We start from the raw sequence: 26,922 nt of genomic DNA, 5'->3' as shown, positions 1-26,922 counted from the left end.
TCCACTGGTAAAAGTGGGGCAATGGAGCAGCTCGCAGTGACAAAACACTCAGCACTGGATTTGGGGGAAGACATCTCCATCATTTTACTCCAAGCAGCTCATAAAAAATGTGAAAATAACTGTGCAATAACTATGGGTATAAGAGCATTTCCCATTATCTGGTAAACTAGATTATTTTATCAGAAAGACCAACAGTTAAGCAAAATAATGAATTACTTAGCGTAACTTGTCTAAAAGGTTTTAATGTGAAGTGCAAAAATATTTATTATTAAATGAAGCCTCATTGAAAAGAAAATAATATGCCATAGTACTGAAAACCATCAGATCATAGGACAGTAGTTAAGACATGGTAGAGGTCTGAGTTAACATGTCACATCAAATCACACAAAATATTAGCTGTACAAGAGGTTAGTAATAGTCCAGTGGCAAAACTGCAGATGAAGGGATCTGATTTTCTGAGTCTTCTCTGTCTGATCTTGGTTGCCCCATGGTCTGTCACAAGAGTAAGCAGCACATGATCATCAGATATACAGACTCTACAAAAATGGTAATAATTTGGTATCCTTTCAAACTAAGGACATGATGAGTTTTCTTTGCTTCTGTCTTCATATTAAAAACACCTCTACAGGGACAAGGCATAGCAAGGGTAGATTTTGGTTAAAAGAATAACAGTAGGGTCTTCATCTTGAAAGATATTTCATTAGATGACTATATGTCTCACGAGATGTATTGCCTTGCTTTTATTTCAGTGACTAAAAGCTTCTTGCTTAAATTTATTTGCAAACAGCTGCAAGGTTCAGCATGTGAGGAAAAGAATGTCAGGGATGAGCATTCTGGGCTGACTGCCCAAAACTTGTTATGATTATTATAGATCCTGCATGTGGTATGTGACAGTTTTCCCATCTCCATGTCCATCTCAATCTTTGTGGAAAAGGAGAGCTGAGAGGTCTGTCTTGAGGTATAATTATGCAATCCCAGGGTAAATAACAAAAAGGCAACAACAATATTAGTAACTGATAGAAACATATTAATTCTGTTTTCCTGAAGAACTATGGGGATCACTATAATAAGCCAGAAAAATTCAGAACTCTGAAAATAAATCCAATGGTTAGCAATTCTTAAAATACAAAGCTGGGAGAAAATCTGAAACATTATCAGTCTCAACTCAGAAGACATCTAAATCCTGAGCTCTTAGAATGGAGTATATTACCTTGCTAACATTACTAAATGCATTCAACTTGGGTATATTATTTGTAAAGACCAAGATTTTTTTGATTTTTTTGTTCTTCTTCACAATCCTCCTAGTGTTTTCAAATGCACCATTTTTAAGGCTTCTGCAAACTGTCAGATTTAGTCTTCACTGATGATTATATTGTTCATATTTATGCTACTTCTTTCAGTGTGTCTGCTGCTGCCTGCACAGTGAAGGCTGCAATGGAAATCTGCCTCTTCACTTCTTCCCAGGCTTCATGTTGATCAGCTTTGCTTTCGATATCAAACATGGCATCATAGATTCCTGGGAAGGATTCTCCTGCATATTTGTTGTGGCTGCTTGGAGCAAAGATAACATGTCTGTAGGGAAGTTGAGGGAAAAAATAACAATATGATGCATTAGGAAAATAAAACATACTATTTTATGTTTTATACACCAGCTGAAAAAACTTGACATTGAAGATGTAAATAAATAAGATTATTGCAGCAATAGTAGCTTGAAGTCCATGAAGCAAGAAAATAACATAAGCTATATTATAAGACCATTTACTCATTGCCTCTTAAATAAGATTTACTTCTTGACCTGGATGAGAGGACCACTGAATTCCTTCCCTGCTGTTTCAGTACTGCACTCCACAGTATTTTTGCTAGCATGGCTGTGCTCTTAAAATTGATCAAATTGTAGGTTCTTCAATTAGACACTATTTTTCTTTCAAATAATAACAACTTCCTGAAGTTTCTACAATTAAAATTACTTAAAATTCAGGGCTAAACTTTTCCATCTGTTTAGAAGCCAAATGAAACCAAGAGAAATTATTTGAATAGGCTTCCAACAAGAATCTTCCTAATTCTGTACAGTTTCACACTGAAGTTTTCCCCAATGTCCCTTTTCATCTCATTCCTCCTGTCTTGTGTACTTTTGCTGTGTTGAATAAAATCATTATAACTTTATTTAGAGACTTGTAAATCTTACAGGAATTTTCATAGTGTATTCCATGAGAAAAGTGAAAAGTAAGACTTTCTCACCTATAGAATGGCCTGCCAGGTAATCCAAGAGGGTCGATGAAAGCCCTTTCTAGAAACATGAGCTGATCATTTAGTGATCTGACAGCAAGCAAGCTAAAGAAAAAAAAAAAACAAAAAGGGAATCTGAATCTGTTGCATATGTTAAGTGCAGTGTGTTCATTCTACTCTCATCCCAGCATACACATCTGGATTTATAAAGGACAGTAGGTCTGGGATGTTGAACATTAATTGTATCCCACAAAAGATAGCCCAAGCTATCAGTTAACCTGCATAACCGAATTATGCTGATCTGTCCTGTGACAGAGTCTGGTTCGTAACTGGAAAGTCTTTTAAAGCTGTTTTTAATGTCCAACTGATAGCATCAAAATACAGTGTTTCAGGTGTTTTCTCTCATCTTTTCTCTCATTCCTTTATTTCCTTTTCATGAGGATGCTTAGACCATTTTCTTCCTTTGCACAACAGTTTTCTAAGGATCCTCTTTTCCAGAAAAGTAGCCAGCCACAAATTACTTAAATAAAATTGCATTTGTTTTTACGTAAAATCACAACATATGAGAAAAAGGAACCCTGTGATGTTAAAATCCTCTTTTGAGCCTTCTGAGAATTGTATATTTCTGATGGTAGATTTTAAATTCCCTAGAGCAGAGACCATCTGTGTCTGTGTGCTCCTAATAGCCCTGCACATACTATTGATGCTTAATAAATAAAAGAACTGTGATGAGGTTATACAGAATACATGTGGGCTTGGTGGTTTACATACAAAGTAACTTGTAGACCTTCAAAGGCATTCACCAATAAAAAAAGTTAAAATTTGTATCACAGTAAAACTGGAGTATCTCTACTACCATTAAGGTATTTTTTTTCAAGTTTACAGTGGTGTAAACAGAAACTGAAATTGGCTGGTTTAATTAAAGCATAGATTTAGGCCAACCATCAATAAAGCCATTTTGAAAATGTCACACACATGCTATATGTCATAAATGTCATCTTTTGCATAAGAGATTAGCGTTAACTCCTTTATCTGAAAGTTCTGCCATTAAAAAGATGGCTTTTATTCTCAGCTAGTGTTCCATAAGGGTAAGCATATGGCTAAATTAGATTCTTCCCAAGAAATGGAATATACATATATGGATATATGAAAGGAAGTTTGGCTTGTCATTCTGGGCATGGCCTACAAAGAATAAATTAAGAATTAAGTCAAGTGCAGACTAGGCTTTTTGGCATAGGTGGTGCACAGAATTTCTTGGAAGCTCATCAAAAAGCATGCCACAACTACAGCTTCTTTATTTCTTTTTTTTCCATTAAGTGGCGGCAATTGAAGACCAAGCCCTCTTGAGCTCAGAGGACTACATGGAGTATTTGACTGTAAGAAAAAAAGAGTTGAACTTACTTATTGAGATCTATTTGTTGCAGTCGCTCATGAAAGCTAGCAGCAACTTCTGTAAAATTCTTCACAGCTGAAAACAGAGCATCTGGAGGGAGCAGGAGCAAAGTATTTAACTTCAAATTCAGAAGATACCATTTAACAAATCAAATTCTTCAATTAAAGCTTTATATTCCACTGTGATCATGATCATGAACTGTTAAAAGTCTTACTGAAGGAAAAGAAAATGACCCTACATTAAAAAATATGTAATTCTGTGTGAAAACCTGTCTTAGAAACAATAGCAGTAAGTATTGTTGTGAATATTGTTTAGTATTTGCTACTTGAAGAATGTACAGCAATATCAAAAACCAGATCATGGAACCAGAAATAGACTGTTCAGGTAGGTCTGAGATTTTACAAATCCCAGCAACCTGTTTTATGGTTATGTCCCTCCACACAGAGTTTTGAGAAAGATTGAGAACATGTGTAGTTGTGTGTACACACATGCACATGTACCTGATATTTGCCATTAGCAGCCAAATCTTAAACTGATTATTTTGTAATGTTGCTATGATTTATTGAAAAAAATATGGATATTGATCTAGTACTGATATCCAACTGTGATGGACAAAAACTCTCTACAGTTTAAAGTTAGAAAGTGTATGTTTGTTTGACGCCGGGCAGCATGTGGGATAGCTCCCGAATACACACCGCGCCTTCCAGGTGATTACAGAGTCTTTTTATCCATACAAGTATTGAATACACAAAATACAAATACATATTCATAATTTTGGTACATCCCATTCCCTGCTTCATATGCTAATTACTCCAAAAGCTACTAAGCATGTGTAGTTTGTTCCTTGAAATGGGTTGGTGGTCCCTTTCATCGGGAGGGGTCCCAAAATGAGGAAGTAAATGAAGTCTTCCTCGTTCTGACCTTTCTACCTTTTCAATGCAAATATGACAAATGAACTCTTGGTAGAAATCCCATTCCTTGTCTTCAATTAGTTTCAGAACAGAGGAGGCCCACAATTGTCTTATGCTCCTAAAAGCTATTTGTCTGTTCCTATATTCTTCATTATAAACCCAGCTAACTAAACATTGTGCTGACAAGCAATCAATTATTAGTTAACTACTAACTCCTTACTTCATCTAGGCCTACTCATTTATTATTATTATTTTAATTAACTCTAGTAAGGCTTATTTCTAACTAAAATCTTAGCTCCTCTAAAATCTCTAAATTTCTTTAAAATTTATGTTTCAGCTAGTTAAAAAAAAGTTTTTCAGGCACAGAATTATCCAACACTGCAAAACAATGTGATTTTTTTTTTTAAGGAAACATGACAATGATATATTGTTGTCAATGCTGGTGAATCATACACAGGTTGAAGCACATACAACTGTAAGTGATAGCTCTATTTGCCAATGGCATGGTCATCCCCACACAGGCATGCTAATGACAAAATATTCCCATTTCAAAGTAATGGAGGGTATTGCTCTTGTTTTATTTACTATTCATACAGCATAAGGTAAATACCAGGTCATGACTAAGTCATCCATTAATATAAGGCACTGTTAGCATTAACAGAACAGGAATGTGAAGATTGTACGTACCAAAGGATACATTGTATGTTGCCAGCTCCTCTTCGTGATTCCTTGACAAATTATAGATGATGTGAGCATAGTTGCTCACAGCTGATGCATAATCTCTACAGTCAAAGGGAAGCACAACAGAGTTGGCCAATTCAAACACCAGCCCTCCCCGTACCTGAGCTACTGTCAAATGATTCTTGAAAGTGGGATCATAAAACTGTTCCACAATTTCATAGGTTTCATAGACACTGTGGTAAACTGGGTAGCTGCTGTATTTTGCCACGTTCTGAAACAAAGGAAAAGAAGCCAAAATCAGAACCATTATTCAGCTATGTCTATTTCAGTGTGGGTTGAAAACCTTTGCTGTGGGATTCAAAGAATGGTACAGTTTAACTGTTCAGGTCATACTAATCCTATGTAGCCACTATAGACAGCTGAAGGAGAACTCGTCAGTATTGGCTCTCTTAGACATTAACCTATGCTGAGATGAATGGTCATTTGGAGAAATCTCTCTCCACTGACCATGTACACAGCCCAAAGAAGGTACTTAAGCACAGACATATAACTTTCAGTTGGCTAAATCTAGGTGAGATTGGACTTCTTCTCTAGCTTGCATTCAATAATAATTTGTTTGTATCCTTGCATATTCCTTCCTTTTCAGAGGAAATGACCACATTGAACAGTTTGGTCCTTGAACACTTTTCAGTTAATCTCCTCTCACAGTATGCTCCAGAGCCCAACCCATATTTTCCATAAAGCACAAACCATTTTGCATTCAAAGCTTTGTAAAGCGTTACAAACCATTCAATAGTCACCATAAACTAATTAGAAACCTTCATCAGCCATAGGTAATTTTGAGCACGTCCATTTACCCTGAGCAAAAGTCCTTTTGTCTAAGTGACAAGTCGATCATTCTTATTTGTTACATATTGGTGTTGAGGTAGGACATAGAGTTGTAGTAATTAGACACCACTCTGACACACTAAACTGAACTACACTATCCTAAAAAGCTGGAAGTCTAAATGGCTTCTTTACAAGTGATGTTATTCAGGCAGTTACAAGAGAGACCAAACTAGAAAGACACAGACTTACCCAATTTTTACTGTAACGTGCTCTGCCAGAAGCAATGCCAAGACGTTGAAAAAATGCTTCAAAGTCATTGCCAGAACCCAGTTTATTTATTCTTTAAACAAGAAAGAGGAAAATGCCTTGAGTGACAATACTTAAGGTATAATTTTAGTTTGCTTCCAAGTATACCATGGCAGTTATTTATTCAGCAGTCAGTCACTACACACTATACAGCTTTCCCCAGTGTGCTCTTTTTTGTCAATACACCCTTCAGGAACTGCCTCTGACCCCTGAATTACCTGCACCTCATCAACTGCATTCTCTGGGGATCAAAGTCACCCTTCTCAGCGTCAGAAATACCCAGTTCTCAACAAGAGAATATACCTCACTGTCTTTTTATCACTGACAAAAACCAATGGCCTTCCTCCTGCTGAATTTCCGCTATCCCAAGCTCTCAACTCAGAGATATCACAGCAGTACCAGCATGACTTCATGGAATAAAATCACTTTTTTAGATCCTGTAGAAATCACCTGGTAAATTTGAAGAGCAATGCTGTAAAATCCTGCCTGGTGTGCTCCCCAGCCACCCAAACTCAGAGGCCTTCCAGAAGACTGGAAAAAAATGCAAAGGAAAGCTGTCGAGTCAACATCTTGTGTAATAGCCACTGGCTTGTGCATACTACCTTATTTGTCTAAACTTCTATAAACTAAAAGAACACATTTCATATATAAAGCCTCTTGCTCATCTACAAAGGCAGGGTCACAAACCTATTGTACAGCAGCGTATCAGCTGCAATCATTACAACTCTGGAATTTATGCCAGCTGGGAATCACACCATTTCTCTTCAGAACTCAGTTTTTCATATGAGTATTTCTTTAAAAAACCACACTCTACAAGTAATAATAATGCTCAGTATGTAATTTGTTTTCTTTTGTCACTGACCTGGGGACCTCTTTATATTCACTTGATGGATTTTTTTTATACCAGCTCTCATAAAGAGATTTTCCCTCAAACCCCTCATCAGGACTTGGTATCTACAAAAAAGAAAAAGGGTACAATTTTAAATGTTACCAAACAAAAAGTCAACAGCCTGTCATCAAACCAAGCCTATGGCTTAGGGTTATGAGTGAGTCATCTTAAGTCCCTCAACCTTTCTTCATTTCCATTTTAACATTTCAAATGCATAGCATTTTCCAGAATAATAGTTTATTTGCTAAAAAATAGGTAAATTTGGATGGAAGAAAACACAAAAAAAGGCAAAATATTTCAAGTCAATATTTAAATTATATTTCTTTATGAAATTTTCAGCCATTTAATTTAAATATTCAACAGAAAAATCCCTAACAAAACCAAAACATTTTGCTTTACTTTGGCAGAAAATTTCAATTTTCTCTTAGTTTAATTTAAAACTGCTTCTACCTTGTTTCAGTTCACAAAAAATATGTTTTTGGATGTAGAAGCAACCTTATAAGGGCAAAGTGCACAGTACCTGGTGTTTATGTTATCATAGCTGCTAGAGAGGTATAAAAATCACAATCATTCTAAAGTTCATTCTGAGCACTGACTAATTTGCAGGTAACTGAGCAGCTTAAATAAAGATATTTCTTCATATTTCCTTTATATTGGTGGACTGCTGAGGTTTTATTATTTTGAATCTGTTAAAGATTATTTATATATATTCCATTATTAATCTGTCTTCTATCAAAGAATTACTCCACAATAGGAATCAAATTAAAACTAATTTGGGGGTTTGTCCGTGAAGGAAATTGTCCACAGAACAGAACTATCAGTATGAAAACTTTTTACCACAGATTAACTATGGATGGGATCACATGGGACATGCTCCCTCATCAGTATTCTCTTCACATATCAGCTACCAACAAGCTGTGGTTACATGCATTCATCAGCCTTTGCTTCCTAACTCGAGGAAGTGTTACACAAGCATTTTTACTAGTATTTAGGTCAAGATTTTAATGATGGCTCTTGGCGTCCAAACTGGGACTCTGCTGACCTGATTTCCTGACAGTTCTGAACACCTTCACTTAGCATAGGTTACCATGGGAACTGCAGGTCATCAAGTTTTCTAGAGTTCAGGACACAAGTCTCTTTATCTGTGTACCCCCTTTAAAAAGAGCTACATTTTATTTGCTGTCTTTTAATTGCCAGAAAATTATTATACTGTTTTACTACTTTTGCTTTACTTTTGCACCAGTCAAATATCAGCTTCCAAGAGATAATAAATTATCAAATGACTGAATACATAAAGCAGATTAAGGCAGATAAAGTAAATTCACAGAATATACAAAGTAGTTGAATGTACATTACATTGGCATCTAAAATATACACAAAAGCTGTGTAAAATGGTCACTGATTAATACAGTTAAACAGAAAAACCCCCAGAAATAAAATCCCAGCCTCTAAGACCCACTCCCCAAGCAAGGAACATCTTACATCTAAGATGGTGTGCCTAAAGGTCCCTATCTCCCAATTTTGTGTGCCACACAAATGTGTGACAGCCTTATGGTCAGAGACAAAGAATAACTAACACGGTACACTGAAGCTGAGCACATTGACCAAACCTGTCACATCACACAGAAACAACATGGCAGCCACCCTAAATTCTTCCCCTGCCTAAAGGGAGTCACAGTCTCCTACTACCATGGGCATTCTAGTAATTGATCTGGGCAACCAGGTATATGCCTGTTTTTGTCCTCTGGTTCACAGCATGCTTTTATGCTTTTGTCCTTAGAAGGAATGCTTTCACAGGAGTGGAAAATCCCCTAACCCTGAATAGTTACTAATTTAATGGTATAAGCTTGGATAATCTCCCCTTATCTGTCCAGGGAAAAAGCTCCAGTTCGTTAGCTATTGACCTAAAAGGGGTACTGCAGTCAGAAAAGAAAGATCTGACAGCATATTTTTTCAGACAGAGCCCCATAAAGTAAGTGAGCACTGAACATACCAGCTAAAAATTTCAAGCGATATTACCTTTTTAGTCAGACTGTAAACCAGGCTGTACATCAGTGGAGTGCAATCCACTCGCAGTGTGTAGTTTCCTGAAAAAACATGAAAAACTATTTATTTGAAGAAGTTCCCTCAGCTCAAATTTCATGCTGTTATTTATTAATAAGAGAGGGACTAGGAAGCTACACTCTTCATGAGGAGCAAGCTGAGAAGAGTCTTCGTATGATCTTCTCAGTGCACTTTATTGGTAAGGATGAATTAAAGCCCAGCTTTTGAATCAAGTCTTAAGAACTTTTCTTATGTCCCAATGATTATTATGTATATTATAAGAGAAGAAGCTGACTCTAAAGAGTTGCCACAGAAATCAGGGGCCAACATTTCTTGTCTCTCTTATGACCTCCCACAGAGTGGCTCACTGCTGTAAAGGACTTTTCCCCTGAAACAACATGAATACCTGAAGGATACTTTATGACTCAAAGCCATAGTTTCTCCCCATATTCATTTCTGAATTAATGCGGCAAAAATTATCACATGGAAGGTCTTATGAATCTCCAAGACAAAATCCCTCCCAGTCATACCATCACTATTCCTATAAAACACAACTCATATCCATGTACCTTCAACAGAAGAATCTGCATTGATATAAGCCACTCCCCGTGCTTGCAATACTTTAGCATTTTCCTACAAGAATGAAAAAAAGAAAGAAAATGCTGATAAATTTTTTGTCCCTCAGAATTTTGAGGGACTTCTCTGAAATAGCTGTTCTCATTCACAAAAGAAACAGCTATTTCAGAGAAGGATATCATAAAGTGCAAGAAGCTAGAGATTCTTGATAGTTCAAAAGGAAACTCAGGGGAGAGAGAGTGTGTGTAAGGAAGGAGTGTGTGTGTATAAGGAAGGAGTGGGGGAGGGAAGAAGTGCTTCTTTCTAGAGCAGATTTCCCAAAGAGCAGCCACCATGCAAATTTCTTTTTGAACACTTGGTTTACCTCAGCCCACTCTGTTGATCCTAACAAGCCAAATTCCTCTGCATCCCAGCTCGCAAATATCACTGTTCTCCTTGGTCTCCATCCTGAAATGAAAGACAACAAAAATCATATTACAAAAATAAAGGCTGCTTGTTACATGACTAATGTGAAAACATATGGCATTTTTGGGGGGCTTTTCTTTTACCATGATCTGTAGGGGAAAAGATATACATAAGGAACTGTAACATCAGCTTCAGTAACCTTATCTAATAATGATTTGCTATGGTAGCAATCTCTCCTCTAATTCAATATTGGGCCAAATAATGTATTTTTTTCTCACCTTTAAATGCAAGAAAATTTTCTAGAATCTAAAACTCTGATTAAGAAAAAATAATGTGCTGTGCACAAATTCTTGAAAGAAGGCTTTTCTAATCCTCTTGCTCTGTTCAGTCTAGTATACATTGTATATCAGTGTCTACTCTGACAGAAAAGTGACATATTTTCATATCTATGACAGAATTTCCTTGACCTGTCTTTCAAATGCCAGATTTCAAAACCTAAGCAATTCCCTGTAACTTTGACAGATCACCTTCAAAAGAAAAATCTTTCACTTGAAGTCCTCCATTCAATTTAAACTCAGGCCAAATAGAACAGGCACTATTGCCCTGATGCTGTACCTCAGCCCAAAGTTTCCTTTGAAGCTACTGGAACCTTTTCACCTTTTACTGCCTTTTTTCTAAACTTAATTTTTTTCCTCATTTGCATTTCAGAGACAGCTTCCCCTGATATTCAGTTACTGGGAAGGAATGGAAATAAAATTTAATGTCAATAGGTTTTATGGGTAATAGGCAGGCAAAGAACACTCCTCTAACATAGTATTTATGTCAGAGCTTCTCTCCATGGGATGTCAGATAGGGAGACAGCATTTGCTCTGACAGCAACAGAAACTTGGTGCAGTTGACATTTCTTCCTATTGTAATGCAAGTAGGAATGAAGTATTTTTAACCATTACCTCCTACTATGTTTGCACAGCTCATTCTCAGCATTACGCTGACATTCTCCACTTATTCCTGAGTATGCCTCCAAGCCACAGTCAAATGCTTAGAAGGTTCAGCCTGTAGCCCTGATGAAGTTCGCCATTGTGTCAGTATTATAACACCACTGACACATCTGCCCCAAATACAGAGTAGCCAATTGCACCTAAATGTTGTGTTTATTTCAGCATCCCCTATTCTGTTTTGTTTCCCTCTGGGTGTACTTTCTCTTGAGTGTACTTCACATACACCAAGGTGCACAGCAGCATGTTTATTCAAGATATCAGTGAGATACATGTTTTTAATTTCAAGCATATGTTTAAATCTCACAGAAATCAATGAGCACTGCTGAGAGTAGCTACTTTGATGTGCTTTTTTCTTTTATTACATTACCTTTGTTTTTCAGTTTTCCAAAGCTCCTCACAATCTCATGAACCACAGCTGCCCCACTCTGAGGATCAATGCCACCAAATACCCATGAGTCACGGTGGCCTCCTAGAATGACATATCTGTCTAGAGAAATTAATTTTGGAGGTTTACTTTTTTCCTGATACAGAGATGTTAACTTGAAGTAATTTCTAATTTTCCATGTATGTATCAAGCAACACAGATCAATAGTTTATAATACACATGATAGAAAGGAAAAAAAGTTTTAAATTTCTGAAGACATTTTTCTGTACTTTCAGTCAGTGTTGAAGAATTTGTCAAACCCAGTAACTGGATCCCACAAGACTTAAAACCTCAAACTCCATGTTGTTAGGTCTATTATTGAATATACTACAGGTTTCCTCTAAAGATAAAAGCATTTTTCCATACTTCACCGTAGTGTGATTCATGGTGAAGCTGATCCACTAGTCATATCTGTACAGTACAGAAATTCACATTTTGAATTCATGTGCTGAATGCAGTATTTCTCTGGATATACATAATCAATCACAAATAGGGTTGCCCAAATCATGACAGAGATATGATTACTGAGATAAAATTCAGACTAGGTCTCTGTGCTACTATAATATGGTTAACAGTTCTGTTTTAGGCAAAAAGGAAAATGCTGCAGTCAGAAGAAAAATGATGTTATCATCATTATAGGAATGTCTGTATATCTGGGTTTTTTTAGATTATAAAACCACACTGGTTACAAGACCCCATAAGATAGACAAAAAGTCAATAATGGTGGATGTAGTGTCTTCTGATGGAACACAAAATCCATTCCCATGTTTCCTAGTGGAGAATATCCACTTAAAAATATTCTTTCAATTGCAAAGTTACTTGCCTGAAGGCAAATATTTCCATCTTGGTTATGACTCCCCCTTGAAAACATTTACAGCATTTACAGTGAAAGTGCTAACATACCCCGAACCATATGAAAGCCAGGGCAGACACCACTTCAGAGAACATGCAATACAATATTTCAGAGAAAACTATATTCATCTCCCCCTTGTAACCATAAAGTACATGTAGAGGTCGCTGTTCACTCAGATTATGCTGAAGGAAAATTATTTCACCTGGTTCCACTGTGCCTCTGATGGTACCAATCACATTGTAAATCCTTCTTACTTCATTGTTGCTATGAATGTGCATTTTCACCTTTCTAGTGTATTGGGAAGAAAATGCAAAGAGAAAATCCACCAGATTAGATAATCAAACACCTTGACACCTTTCAAAAGTATACAATATAAATGACAAGGAAAGCATTTTGACCAAATTTATCTCCTATTAAACCAAAGTAAATCTGAAAATACTACAGTAGTTTTTTTCTGTATTCATACTTGCACAAATGAGAATAGCATTTAGCCCTTGACAGCTGTGTTATATTTCTGATGTCAATAAGATTTATACAGATAACAAGATCAGAACTCCAAAGATCTTTTGCTAGCAGCTAGTTTTTAAATTTGAAATAGTGAAAGAAAAATGGAAAGCATCTAATGTTAAAAAGGTAAATAGTACTAATTTTCTGCAGTTTGGTGCAAATCAAAACTGACTCCATGTCAGAGTTTCATCCCCACCAGCAACCAAACCCCACACAGCCACTCACTCACTCCCCCACTAGCAGCGAGAGAATATAGAGGGGAAAAGGTAGAAGAAAACTCATGGGTTGAGATAAAGACAATTTTATTTATAAAGCAAAAGCCATGGAAACAAGCAGAGCAAAACTGTTCAACCATCTCCAAAACAGCAGAGCCCCATCACATGTAATGGTGACTTGGGAAAGCAAACACTATCAGCCCTTTCCTCCTTCTTTCCCCTACTTTATGTACTGAGCATAGTGTCAGATGGTCTGGAATATCTCTTTGGTCAGCTGGGATCACCTGTCCTGGCTCCTCCCAGCCTCTCATGTTCCCCCCATTCTCTCACCAGTGTGGCAGCACAAAAAGCAGAAAAGGCCTTGGCTCTGTGTGAGCTCTGCTCACAACAATAACCCTGCTCAGCAATAACAAAAACAATTCTATGTAATCAACCCTATGTTCATGACAAATGAAAAACAGACTCATACCAGCCACTGTGGAGAAAATAAACTCTATCCTAGCCAAAACAAGAACATTCCAGCATAGTCCATACTACTGCAGCATCTCAGGCAGCAGAAAAAAAGACAACCTGAGTTGCATCAAGAGATTTTTTTCTACAACATCCAGAGTTGTTTATCTGTACCACAGCTGAAGATGTAACATCTCAGTCCCAAGGGTTCATATAAAGATCAGTATGAACAATTATATGAAGTTAAACAGTTCATATGAAGTCAGTACATTGTACTCAGACAACATTGAAACACATAGACTTTAGTCCTAAACTGTAATTACTAATTCAGTTAAAAACAATCTGAAGCAATAAAATTGACATCAGAGTTTAAGCTCTTTTTCTGGAAAAGCTGAGTGGACAAATTGCTTATAAGAAGCAGTTTAATACTGCTTTATATAAGTAAAAAGGTAAGACCAAAACCTGGACTTATATGAACTTAAAATGAAAACAAAACTTATCAAAAACAAACAAACAAAAAACCCCCACCAGAAACAAAACAAAGCAAACAAAAAAAAAAAAAACCAAAAGAAAAGAAAAGAAAAGAAAGAAAAGAAAAGAAAAGAAAAGAAAAGAAAAGAAAAGAAAAGAAAAGAAAAGAAAAGAAAAGAAAAGAAAAGACCCCCCAAAAAAACCCCAAAAAGCACTCTCAACAAACAGTTTATCAAAGGCTAGATGCTTTTCAAATGAAACTGGTTCAAGACTAGCTGGAAACTAAAGGAAGTAGATCATATCCATCCAATCAAGACATAATGTACTAATGCTTTGCACTGAGCACATTCCAGCCAAGAAAATAGCCAAAACCAAAGGAATTATGTAAATAAACCCAGGTACTTCATCTTTGGTCAAACTCTATTGCTCTACCTGTTTTTTCCCTGATCCCAAGAACACTCTCCTTAGGAAATAAAACTGACCTTGTAGAATAATTTCCTGTAAAGCCAGGACCAATGTTGTAAGATACATTTAAATTTCCTTTCCAGCTACTATGAGGTGGTGCCCGTCCTCCCATATTACTGTTATGAAAAAAAAATAATCATTATCAGTTACAGACCTCTTACACCAGTACCAAAGAAATGGGTGAAACCACACTATGCTAGATCCCATGAACATGCAAACCAGTGTTGGTCTTTGTTTTAGATAATTTATATTACAAGCTTTGGCAGGAGAATAATCTGGAATTTTAGCTACACTAATACTAGTAAATTAACATAGAACAATAATCCTGGGCAGAGAGATCAGCTTGGAATGGCCTTCAGCTACCCTGGAAGACAGCATTGGCCACAAGGTTTGGCATATAAACTGCCTCTTGTAAATGGTCCCTGGAACATTCTACTGCCTTGAACTGCATTTGCATTTGAATTAGCAGAGAGCAACTCAGGCCATTCCATAACTTAACAGCACAAGCAGTAGTTTTATGGTGCCTGTCCCATGCACACCCTGTCTAATTTGTAGCACAGGCAGTTGATGTGTGCCAAAGAAGGCTAAAGTACAGAAACATGATCAGTCCCGGTCACCCTTTCTTGTTCCATTGTCAGAAGTGCCATGTTTTTCCTGTTAACACAACTGGAAATGCAGTAATTTGGTGGATTTCAATCACCCAGACTTATTCCCTTGAAGGACTTTTATTTTTGACATGAACTTCTGAGACACAAAGCATGGTTCTTAGGAAGCAAAGTATATTTATTGTGAATGAAAGCATGTCTTTTACTGTAAATACATACTTCAGTCAAGCTTTATTACACAGAACACTTCAACATGTCTACTGGCCCTGAGGAAAATGTTTATATAAAAATATGATAGCAGGAATAACAAGATGCTGTGACTTCTCAAGACAAAAGTGAAAACAAGGACCCAGTATTTTTAAAGGATTTAGGTTTAATTTATAATTATTAAAACCAAGTTCTAGTATTATTTAATACTTATTGAACAGAAATATCTGGCTACATCATATTTGTACTATATATTACTCCATCATATTTATAGTCTATACATATATAATAATCTGCTCTAGCACTACTAGTTGGCAGTGGATAAATGAAGTTTTTTAATCTATACCTTTATCATCATGAGCAGCTATCCTGATAACAGTGATAGATAGCTATGAAGTTTTAAAGAAAAGAAAATTTGGAGACATATTAGTCCGTATTACAAAAGACTATTTCCAGATAATTCTTTCCATACCTCATATGTAACAACAGATACAACACTTATCTCCTAAAGAGGTTCTAATGAGAAACAAACATATTATTTCAACAGCTACAGGAGAAGAAGAGTGCAAAAGTCTTCTTACTCTCTTTTCAAATACCCTCATAACTTCCGAAAAACCCTAAAAATACCTCATGTCTCCCACACACTTACCGCAGTAATGACTCAGCATCATGATAGCCAATAGGATGAACTGGAATTTTTGGGAGACCTACACCACTGGTTTTGTCTAATCGGTATGCATATTCTGAAAGCAAAAGATAGATATTTTTGTATATTTACAAGTCTCAGAAGGAAGCTGTACAATTCTTAGCACAGTCTTAACACTGCAGTCGGGAATAATCATTTCACTTTCCCGGGAGCTGAGCTGACATCTTCCCAGTAATTTCATTCTTTGTGCTTTACCAACATGTTTTCAGAAAGACACTAATAAAGGTTCTCTCACAGTCTGCAGTCATGCATTTAAAGATGGCTGGAAAGTTTAAAATTATTTGTTCATTCATTTTTTTTTGGGGTGAAATACTTTTACATAGAAATATTTATCTTCATGGGAAAGAAGTTCAGGCTAAGCTACACATAAATAACAAAGCAAAGAAGGAGCCCATAGTGTGATCCTTGGAACATTCAGCTGGGAACTAAAAAAATTTGCCAGTTGATAAAGAGAGGCAGATAAAATCTTATACACTGGACTACTGAATATTCTGGATTGCTGTTTTTGTGTACAAAACAAAAACTAGGTTTTGTTTTGACAAAGCACAAATACAAATAATTTTTTTTGCAAATCTTAATCTTCATGACATGGACAAGAGCATATACAGAATAGTTTCCTCCTTAATACAATATTTACCTTTGTGATTGAGGGAGACAGAGATTCATTTGTGTGATCACTGACTCTAGCATGAGGAACCAGAAATCTTCTTCATGGTCTGCTCTGCCATGCTGCTGTTTTGAATATATAACCCCTTCCAGCACAAGTTCTACTGCCTAGAGGCAACACTGCCCATCACTTAGGAACTACTTTTATTGAGGTGATTGCCTCTCTCAGATATGTTGACCCAAGTGCTAGAATAAATAGTTCTTAATGAATTTCCATCAAAATGATCTGGTTTAGTTGCAAAATAAAACAGCTTAGGCACAACTCAAACAGTTGAGGAAGACTGAGGTGAAGGTGATGAATACAGATCAGCACTCTAGGGCTCCCCTAAAGGAAGGCTCTCACTTTCTCTCACACACCATTTACAGAAGTGGCAGCAGTGAAACCCAAAGCTGCCTTTTAGCAACAAAGAATAAGAAAGAAAGGGTGTTGTTATAAGGGAGAAAACATCCTCTGCCCTTTCTTGATACCAGAGCCCTCAGAGAATGCTTTCTCTAGAGTCACTCACCTTTTGCAGGATAACCTGGAGTCAGAGGATCCCCTGCTCCATTCAGGTTTAATACATTTCCACGCTGGGCTCCTCCACCTGGAAGGTTCCAGCCATTTGGATAAGGCTCTACTCCAGGTGCGCAGTAGTCAGCAGGGTCAGAGTACAGAATAATTCCCTTGGCACCTGCCAATTCAGCATTCTTCACCTGCAAAGCACATCTCCTGTCCCTATCCAGTTCTTTATACCTTGACCCCAGAGTTCAAGGGGTAGAACAAAGTATAAATTACTGATTTTTCCTCAGGATCTTTTACAGTGCTTGGGATAAGTCAAGGGCCCATAACTGTCTTGCAATTTTCTGAAAAATATATATACAGATATCAGGTTTCATATGAGAGTGAAAGGCTTCTTTTGCTTTGACTTTTAGTTAGCAGATTACAGTGACATGGAAAACATCCTCCACAGTATTGCTATATAACCTAAGTTTGCATTCTGTCATCCAGATCAAAACAATCAGCTGACTACGGAAATGTTCACAACATGAAAAGAAAAAAAACTGTATCATAATAATGCAACAGTATCTTTCAGGTAGATACCTGTAGCTACCTTATTTACCTAAATTATCTCTGAATGTATCTCAGTATCTGAATGTATCTGGTCTATACAGTAAGACTGTAATTGGTGAGCTTGAAACTACCCTTGGCTGTGAACAAGACTAACTCCAGAGAGCCCACATTTTAGGCTCATTATGGCAGAAGGACTGACCTGCATGCTGTTTTAAAAGTGTTCTTGTGTGACTTTATTATTGCATAATATATATCATTCTGACATTCCAATCTGGTTTGCTACTAGATATGACAGTGATGGATTGTGACAGAGTGACAACTAATTCTCAACAGTGTTAAATTTGGGCATTTTAACTCAGAAATATCATAGGATTTTTTTCCCTTTTTTTTTTTTAAGGAAACACAGAACTTGCCTACATCCTCTATCCTATTTTTGCGCACCATTAGGAAGTTTAACAACTTTCAGTACAGTTCTCCGGATTTTATATAGGCTACCAAATTCTTCAGTATATAAGCAGTCATTAGAAATACTACTGTAAGAATGAGGAAATCCCTTTATGTAAATGAGGGGAGGGCATATTATCTCCAAATCATAGGAAAACTGCCTCTCTAGATATTAGTACTCTAAGATATTAGTGTTTCATTTTAAGGAAAGATTCACAGACAGTAATACCTTCTTCAATTTTTAAGTCTTTTCCATTCATATAGTACCTTGAAGAGTGATAAACAATTTAGTGACAATATTATCTGACCCAGAATATGAGTTATATACCACTTCTCACTGGTGAAAATGATATGTATATAAACCAGTGAGTTATCTATTTAAAAGCTTCACACAAGATTAATCAACAGTATATAATAAAAACTGGCATCCAGTGAATTCAGTGCTTGACACCCTTAGGTAACTGACAAATACAAATAATAATCCTGCTCAAATTAGGGTCACAATAGTTGTTAAATAAGAGCTGAACACTATTTTTAAAATAGACTGTCTTCTTACATCTCTTTTGAGAAAATAACTTGAGTGTATGCCTGAAGTACATACAGGATTATGTCCTTTCCTGTTAGGTCACGGAAATCTGCAAAAACTGTAGTTTAAAAATAAATTTATATGACAGGGACATTGAATAACCAAATATAAAACTTTAAAATCGCTTTCATATAGTTATGGTCTCTCTCTGGTGCACAGAAACTATTATACAGAAACACAATATAGACAAGGTAAAGAACAGTTGAACCAACAGGGAAGAACAGTCTAGCTCATAATTAAGAGTGTATGACAATCTATTAGTGATATTTTGGAACAATTTATAGAATGCAAATGAATATTAAAATATGGAACATTTTCCAACTGATTTACTTTTATCCTAGAAATACAACATAATCATCTTTGAACACAGGTCTATGGAAACTCAGTTACTCTAAAATCTCCAGAACACCTCAGGGAAGTGTTTCAGTCTCTTGAAAATGCTGAAGGGCAGAACAGCTGAAGTGAGAGCAACACTGAGAAGGGCAGCAACATTTTTATACAGAAAAATTACCTTATTTCCTCTGAAGATCTTCCCATATCTGGCAATAACAATCTTTCCTGTACAGTTAATTCCCATTTCACGTTCTAATGTAAAGAAGTCCTCAGTGCGGCCATAATTCACATACACCAACTCGCCCTGAGAGAAAAAGGCAAGATTTGAAACAATAATGTCAAAGAGCACGTTGAAAGGAGTATGTGATCTAGTAAGATAAGAACTCAGAAGAGCTTTGGCCTCACTGAGTATTCCAACTGAGGAACTTTATACATGCTCCCTTCCTGTGCTGTTTGCAGTACAGATGCAGGCAACAGCTTGCTGGAGAACGCTACTGATAAAAGCACTAGATAAGTACCTGGAGGTCGTGTCAAACTATTATGTAATAAGGTGAAAATAAGCATCAGATTTTGAAATGACAATCTTGTCTTTAGGTATTGTTTTCACTGGAAAGAAAGTTTTCATATTTAATTAAAATAAAACAATTTCCTAAAGAAGGAAGCTGAAGCTTTTTAAACATTTCATCATTTTTTCACATCTCAGCAATCTGAAAAAAGCAGTGATGTTATTCCATCTTTCTTGAGTGATATGTTATGATAAAAGGTCAAAACACATTAATTTTATGTTACACTATCTTTCAAAATTCCCATTGCAATTCTTGGAACACTCAAAGCTCTTATGTTCCAGAGTACAGATTATCTGCCTGATTCTCCAGCTTTCTTCAAGTGTCTGAAGCAAAAGTATACAGTATTCTTTTTGTTTTCTGGATTTGACCAGCTTATTAACAAGCAACACAAAGTACATGACTGATATAATACTGAGCTGTGTGAGCAGAAGCATTAGCATCTTTCTAGATGGAACTTTAAAGCAGAGCCTGGCCCAGGGTTCTGTCAACCTAAATTATTCTACATATAGAAAGGAAAGATATTGAGAACAATACCAAGAAATTCTAATCTTACAAAAGATAAACTGAAACCCCTAATGATAGAACAGTAAACTCCTGTTACATAGGCCAGCTTTATCAAAGAAAGCTCATCAGCTGCTACCATCTGTATAACAAGACATGAAGGATTAGTGTTAAATTCAGGTCACAGCCAACACCTTTATTGCCAGCTAGAAATGTCAGCAAAAGCTTTTCAAGCATACTCAACACTGTGCAGCTATACCTGTCAGTGTGAGCCTTGGGCAAGCAGCACTTTGAAAAGTGAGATTGCTCATTTGGCCAGGTAAATGTAACAGCCTATTTGTTCACCACAATGGGAAACAATGGCGCAATGTCTGGGGAGGTTTACACCAGCTGATATTAAAGATTTATTACCACAGTTTTTAAGAAAAAGAAAAAATACAATCCAGTTCTAACTCAAACTAGAGAAAAATATTAAATATATATATGACTGCTCACTTGAGCACTGCTTCATCACAATAATCCCAAGAACATCAGAGCTATGTCACCTTTCCTACTAGTGGTAAATTGGGTTTTGAACTAAAGCCTAAAGAATTTCAAATTATTCTGTATTGGTCTCTGATATTCTCTGCTATGCTACAGTACACTGTGGTATTCCATCTTTTCCATTTCTACTATTTCTATTTCTGTCTCTGCTTCTTTTCCTACTTCTGTTTCTACCTCTACTATGTAGCATTCTACTATCTTACCTCGGGCACTCCTTGGGCTGAAAAGGCACTGTAGGGTGGCACCACATCTCTAACAGCCTCATATCCTGGAGGAGGAGGCTCAGACAATGATGTGTTGAAAACCTAATAGGAAAGGAGAAAAGGAATAAGGTAAACAAGGCAATATGGAAAATAAATACTTTCTATTCACAAGCACATTTCACAACCATTTGCAATCGAAAGGACTCTGGTTTTAGAATTCTACCTAAGAAGTAGCCAAAGTTTTAGCCAGCATTGGGCATCCTTTTCAGTAGGCATGTTCAATGTGTGAATTTACAAATCTCATCTCCACTCTTCACAGAAAATCCTGCAAAAAGGTTCCCTGAAGAGGTCTGGGTACAGCAGATAACAACAGGTTAGATCACAGTGGTAAAAATGCTTGCATTCTGTTCATCCCTGAAGCTTCTATGTGCACTTCAGCCAGTATGAAACAAACTCATCCCCCTTGTGATAGTATGTCTTGAAACTTAAATTCAAATCTTCCATAAACTGAATTTAGCTGAATCATCGGTACTGTAAAATGAATTAATGCAAATAATGGTGCTTACCAGGGTTTCTTTCCTCTTTCTAAATAACAGAGTAATTTTCAAACAATTGAATTACATGAAGTAATTCTCGTACATAATTGTTTTTTAACCCTTATGTCTGGATGCTGTATGAATCAGGGTAAATATTAGTATTCCTAACAAATATATTATGAAACAAAGTTGCAAAATATAAAAGCAAACTGGAATCCCTGATTTCCATGAGCTTGTTACCAGGCCCAATACCATTAAATGAACAGAGGACAGTTTTCCCAGGTGCATGAAAATGATTTTGTTTCCTGGTTGGAAAAACTGGTGGTCTTTTTACCTCATTGCCATGCTCATCAATTATTGAGATGTAGTTGGGCTTAGTGTCATCAGGATAAGAGAGCAAGACATCATAATGAACCAACTGAACTGAATCCAAACCAAATTTCTCCCACTCAGCTTGGACTTGCTGTGCCAGATGCATATTTTCCTTTGTTCCTGCTAGGTGAGGAAGCTGCGTAAAATTGCTAAAGAAAAGGAAGAAATAAGCAGGTCAGGCATTGAAAGTCATAACCAGTACTCCTCTTAGCCCTTCTGGAAATAAACCTAATAGAGATGTTCAGATATACTCAGGCTAAATAAGGACCAAAACTTCTCTGCATCTATATATTGTTATGTTGCACACATAAACTGAGATGAAGGGTTTCAGGATGCCCTGATCTAGCACAGGTATTTAAATCTTCCTTGCAGCATGGTTTAGCAAGAATGGTGTGATGACACCAGCTATGGGGTCCTGTCCTTTCTTTACTCCTTGCCTTCTGAGCTACAGTAGGTCTATGCACTCCTATGCACAGTAAGACCTTATCATTGTGAATGGATAAAAGAACTGAGTACAATTATTTCTGTGTACTCAATTTAGAAATGTGAATAATTACTCTAGCCCTTACTTGTAATTAACTAGATGTTCTCCTTGAATCCCAAAATTTTAATTAATTTTGGCACAAATACTGGTTTATCTAAAAGTTCACTTCTAGTGTGTCTTGTTGGCAAGTAAAAGAGAGTGAGTTCTAAGTACTGTATAAACAAGAGACAGAAAAACTCAACAGTTTGTGACTTAAAAGTCATGCCAGCATGAATAACAAACAGTGAAAGAGAGCATAAATAATGAACAGCCCATTGTCTGGAAAAAAAAAACAAAAAAACTGTCCAGACCATTATGAAAGCTGAGTTGTGGAGCCAGCTGAAAAAACCCTCAGTTCAATGAGGCCGCCATCATGATGTCCTCATTCTATCATATGACCATGCATTAACATGCCAAAAAAAGCATGTGTGGCACCAGCCGGTGTTAATAAAAAAAAATTGTATCTTCAATTATAAAGGGATGTGAGATTAGGAAAAACTTAAATTCTGGAATTCATATAAGACCCAAGCCATCAAAGAAATCCACTTTGAAAGAACTATTCATATAAAATAGAAATAAAAATAGAAATTAAAGAAATAGAAATAATAGAAATATAAATAGTTTGCTTGTAAGGGATCTAAAACAATGATCTAGCCTCACTGCCTGACCAATTCAGGGCTGACCAAATTAAAGCATGTTGTTAATGGCATTGTCCAAATGTCTCTTGAACACTGACGAGCTTGGGTCATTGATCACCTCCCTAGAATGTGTTTCAAGTCTGAACATCCTCTTGGTAAAGAAATGCTTCCTCATGTCTAGTCCGAACTTTCTCTGGTGCAGTTTTGAACTATTCCTATGCATCCTATCACTGGATATCAGGGAGAAAAAATGAGCACCTCTTTTGCCATATTTCCCCTCCTTAGGAAGCTGTAGGGAACAATAAGGTTGCCACTCAGCCTCTGTTTCTCCAAACTAGACAATATCCTTAGCAGCCAAATGCTGGTGAATAAGACTATGTTCCTCTGATCATGCTAAAATTTAATACTGTACTAAAAGTCACTGTTATAGTGACAATATCATCTTCTGGATGACATATACTGAACCAAGACAAAATTACGTGCTATTGTGAATGAGAATGGTTGTTTTCTATGGAGTTACAAGTGTTTAAGTATCACATTTTCATTAGAAGTTTATTTATGCAACAACATTTTCCTGTATTACCCTCTCATTTAACTGAACATTGTGATTTTCTTCATTTTCTCTTCTAATCTGACTGCCTGTACAGGTAGCTCTGAGCAGTGACTAAACATCTGCTGTATTTCACTGCAGGACTGGCCACGTGACAGTAAATGAAGTACAATGCTTTCTGCTTACAGAGACGGGGAGTTTAAAGGGCAGGAAGGTCCTTTCACAGAGCTGTCTAACAACAGTTGACTTTGCAAAAGTCAAAATACAGGTTAAGACTTTAAAAACTCCTAAATCTTTGGTTTTGAATGGGTATGTTATAGTCCAGTACATGACTGCTACATACCAAAGAGACCATACTTTTGAGATCATTTATCTGTAGTAGTTCATGGCAAATACACTTAAAATGAAAGCAGTGGGATTGCCGGGATTGCCACAATCCCATGAACTGAATATGGTCTTTTAGTAATTTAGTACATGTACAAACCCTATGCTATGTAATCAGATGGGGAGTATGGGGCAAATCCAAATTTGTTGATTATTCCTACAATAGCTGGTCCTCTTTCTTTACACTGAAAGTAAATTCCTATCAATAAATGATGATTTGTGTCCTATTACTGACTGGAACAAATATAAGTTTTTAACAAATTCTACACCCTCTTAAGAGAAAAAATAATCCATTTACAAGATCCCTAAAACAAATCAGGTACAAGTACTTGTGGTTAAAGCATCTAAGTTAATAAAATAGAAATATTTATTGCATCAATTAAATTTTAATAAAAATTTAAGTATCTATATTGTAATTTTCCATTGTTTTGAATTGTCTGAAGCATGACTAACAAGTCAGAGAGGTGATTCTTCCTGTCTACTCTGTTTCATGAGACCCCAGCTGCAGTGCTGTGCTCAGTTCTGAAACTCAACACAAGAAGGACAAGGACATGATGCAACAAGTCCCAAGGAGGCCATGAAAATTATCAGAGGGCTGGAGCATTTCTCCTGAGAAGAAAGGCTGAGAGAGTTGGGGCCATTCAGCCTGGAGAAGGCTCTGAGACCTTACAGCATTTTCCAGGGTCTGAAGGGGGCTTACAAGAAGACTGGAGGGGGACCTTTTCCAAGGGCATGTAGTGATATAAGAAGGGAAAATAGCTCTAAACTGAAAGAGGTCAGCTTTAGACTGGATATTAGGAAGAAATTCTTTACTGTGAGGGTGGTGAGGCATTGGCACAGGTTGACCAGAGAAGCTGTGGATGCCTCCTCCCTGGCAGTGTTCAAGGCCAGGTTGGACAGAGCTCTGAGCAACCTCGTCTAGTGGAAAGTGTTTAGAACCAGAGGAGTTTTAATGTCCCTTCCAACCAATTCTATGATTCTATGATCACTGGGCTGACTCCCATTTGATTTTTTTCTTATCTGAACTGATTAGTCTACACACTGCTTACTAAAGAAACTGCTTGATGTTTTCCGCTTTCATTTCAGCCATAAATGCTGTCCTCATGTCCTCATGAGTACTCAGAGATGTCTTCTTATCTGTAGGTTTTGCAAACCAGCCTGTACAACACATGAAAATACCAAAGTAAAAACATCAGAGAAATATTCCCATGACACATACCACTTCTCTTTGGTGACACCACAAGATTTTCACTATTTTACATTTTAGAACTGTTTTTATTTCAGCACATACAAGCAGCTACATCCTAATGCAGGCTGTAAAATGATGGCAGTATTAGTCCCACATGGTCGATGCTGAGGGATATAAAATACTATCTTACATTTATTCATCAGTTATTTTTCTGTAGATGCTAAGGAGACTTATCTATCATCCTTGAGCACCAGAGCATCATGCTATCAGTTATATAGTTACCTCAAGAATAAGACAGCAGCTTAACAAAAAACGCATGGAAACACAGGCACACTTTGTAAGGAACAGATGTCTTGTAACTCTCACTCTCTGGTCTGTCTGGCTTCTTTCTGGAGTCCTTCCCTTTCTGAGCAAGCACTACCACTCTGATGAGAGGAACAGCTGGCTAGAAAGTGTTCCTGACATCTGTTTAAAAGTCAGACTGGACACAGCAGCAGCGACATGGGTAGTGTGAATGACAAAACCAGTGGGTTCAAGAGGGTAACAAGTTGGCACCAGTGAGGCACTGGTTACTGGCACAGTAAAGGGCTCCACATGAGAGAGGAATTCAGTCGGAGCTTCCCAATGGCAACAATCCCAAGTACATACCAAATGGCATTGCAAAATACAAGTGGTTCCTTTGTTTTCCTTCCTTCCTTCTGTAAACTCATCATCATTCATATGTGAAACCTGAAGGAAGGTAGGGGGAAATTTCTTGCGGCAGCAACCCTCTGTCCTGCCTGCTTGGGCCAAGGAGCAGGTGAGACACTGAGAGACTCTTTCTCCCTTCCTGTCCGCGCCCCTCCAGCCCCGTGTTTACCTCCCTGCCTCTCTGGCTGCGGCTGGTGCAGTTTCAAGGCATCAGAGTCGAGGGGTATGTTTTTTGTCCCTTCCTCACAAACCCCGCGCCCCTTTCTCTTGCTCACAGCACTATTTTACCCCTATTTATTTGAACAAAAAGTAAATAGAAAAACAAGGCAAAGACACAAAAACCCTCCTGCTGCGGAGAACAGAGGTGTCCCATAGAGGGTCAGTGACTGCACCTGCCCGCTGTGAAGGTGGAGGCACGGAGGGCGGCGCCGGCCGGCTGAGCACGGACTCACCTCTGGCACCGGGCTCGGGAAACCCGCCCGCTCCTCCCCCCACCCCGGCCCGGCTCCGAGCCACGTCCCCGGCAGGACGAGCCCCGATGCGAAGGAGGGTCGGTCTGCACTGTACCGATGAGGAACCCGAGGAGGAAGAGCCCCGCCGCTGCTCCCAGGACGACAGCCCAGAAGCGGCCGCCGGCTGCCCTGGCCGCCTCCGAGCGGGCGCCGAGCGATGTCCGCATGGCTGCCGGCCCGCCCCGCCGCCGCGGCGCTGGCCCGGGCCCGGCCGGAGCCCCGCTCCGCCCGCCCCGCCCGGGCCGGGCCCTCCCGCCGCACGCCCGGCCCCGCTGGACGGCGCTGGGCGAGCTGCGCTGCTGCCCGCCTCCCCTCTGCCACACCCCTGCCACATCCTGCCGTCCCGGCTTTCACAGATCGACAGAATCATACAGCTTGGGAAAGACCTCTGAGGTCATCGAGTCCAGCCTATGATCAGCGCATCAACAAGGCAGCAAGTGTTACAGCCAGTCCTTCCTTTAATATCTCCAAGGATG

At 37.8% G+C, this 26,922-nt stretch overlaps 1 protein-coding gene across 3 annotated transcripts; it reads right to left on the bottom strand.

Annotated features, from left to right (window-relative positions):
- Window positions 1–224: 224 nt before the first annotated feature.
- LOC110478412 (putative N-acetylated-alpha-linked acidic dipeptidase) lies at window positions 225–26,644 on the bottom strand. Of its 3 annotated transcripts, XM_085574819.1 has the most exons (20): window positions 26,502–26,644; window positions 25,893–25,973; window positions 25,105–25,213; window positions 21,923–22,109; window positions 21,053–21,154; window positions 19,418–19,543; window positions 17,332–17,518; window positions 16,103–16,196; window positions 14,659–14,757; window positions 12,736–12,821; window positions 11,624–11,743; window positions 10,218–10,300; window positions 9,847–9,910; window positions 9,254–9,321; window positions 7,208–7,299; window positions 6,289–6,379; window positions 5,218–5,482; window positions 3,628–3,709; window positions 2,239–2,331; window positions 225–1,572 (listed from the first exon to the last, which is right to left on the bottom strand). In XM_085574819.1, exons 2-20 carry the CDS (start codon window positions 25,900–25,902, stop codon window positions 1,383–1,385), a joined length of 2,148 nt encoding a protein of 715 aa, XP_085430945.1. In that variant the 5' UTR covers window positions 25,903–25,973; window positions 26,502–26,644; the 3' UTR covers window positions 225–1,382. The 3 variants fall into 3 exon arrangements, with proteins under 3 accessions (XP_085430945.1, XP_021400679.2, XP_085430932.1); XM_021545004.4 differs by lacking the exon at window positions 25,893–25,973; XM_085574806.1 differs by lacking the exons at window positions 25,105–25,213; window positions 25,893–25,973 and having other exon boundaries at window positions 26,387–26,644.
- Window positions 26,645–26,922: the final 278 nt, after the last annotated feature.

The sequence above is a fragment of the Lonchura striata genome, chromosome 1 (genome assembly GCF_050655825.1).
Source record: "Lonchura striata isolate lonStrDom1 chromosome 1, ASM5065582v1, whole genome shotgun sequence".
Classification (NCBI taxonomy): Eukaryota; Metazoa; Chordata; class Aves; order Passeriformes; family Estrildidae; genus Lonchura; species Lonchura striata.
Note: the sequence above shows the minus strand (reverse complement) of the source record. Positions and strands in the feature narration are given on the sequence as shown.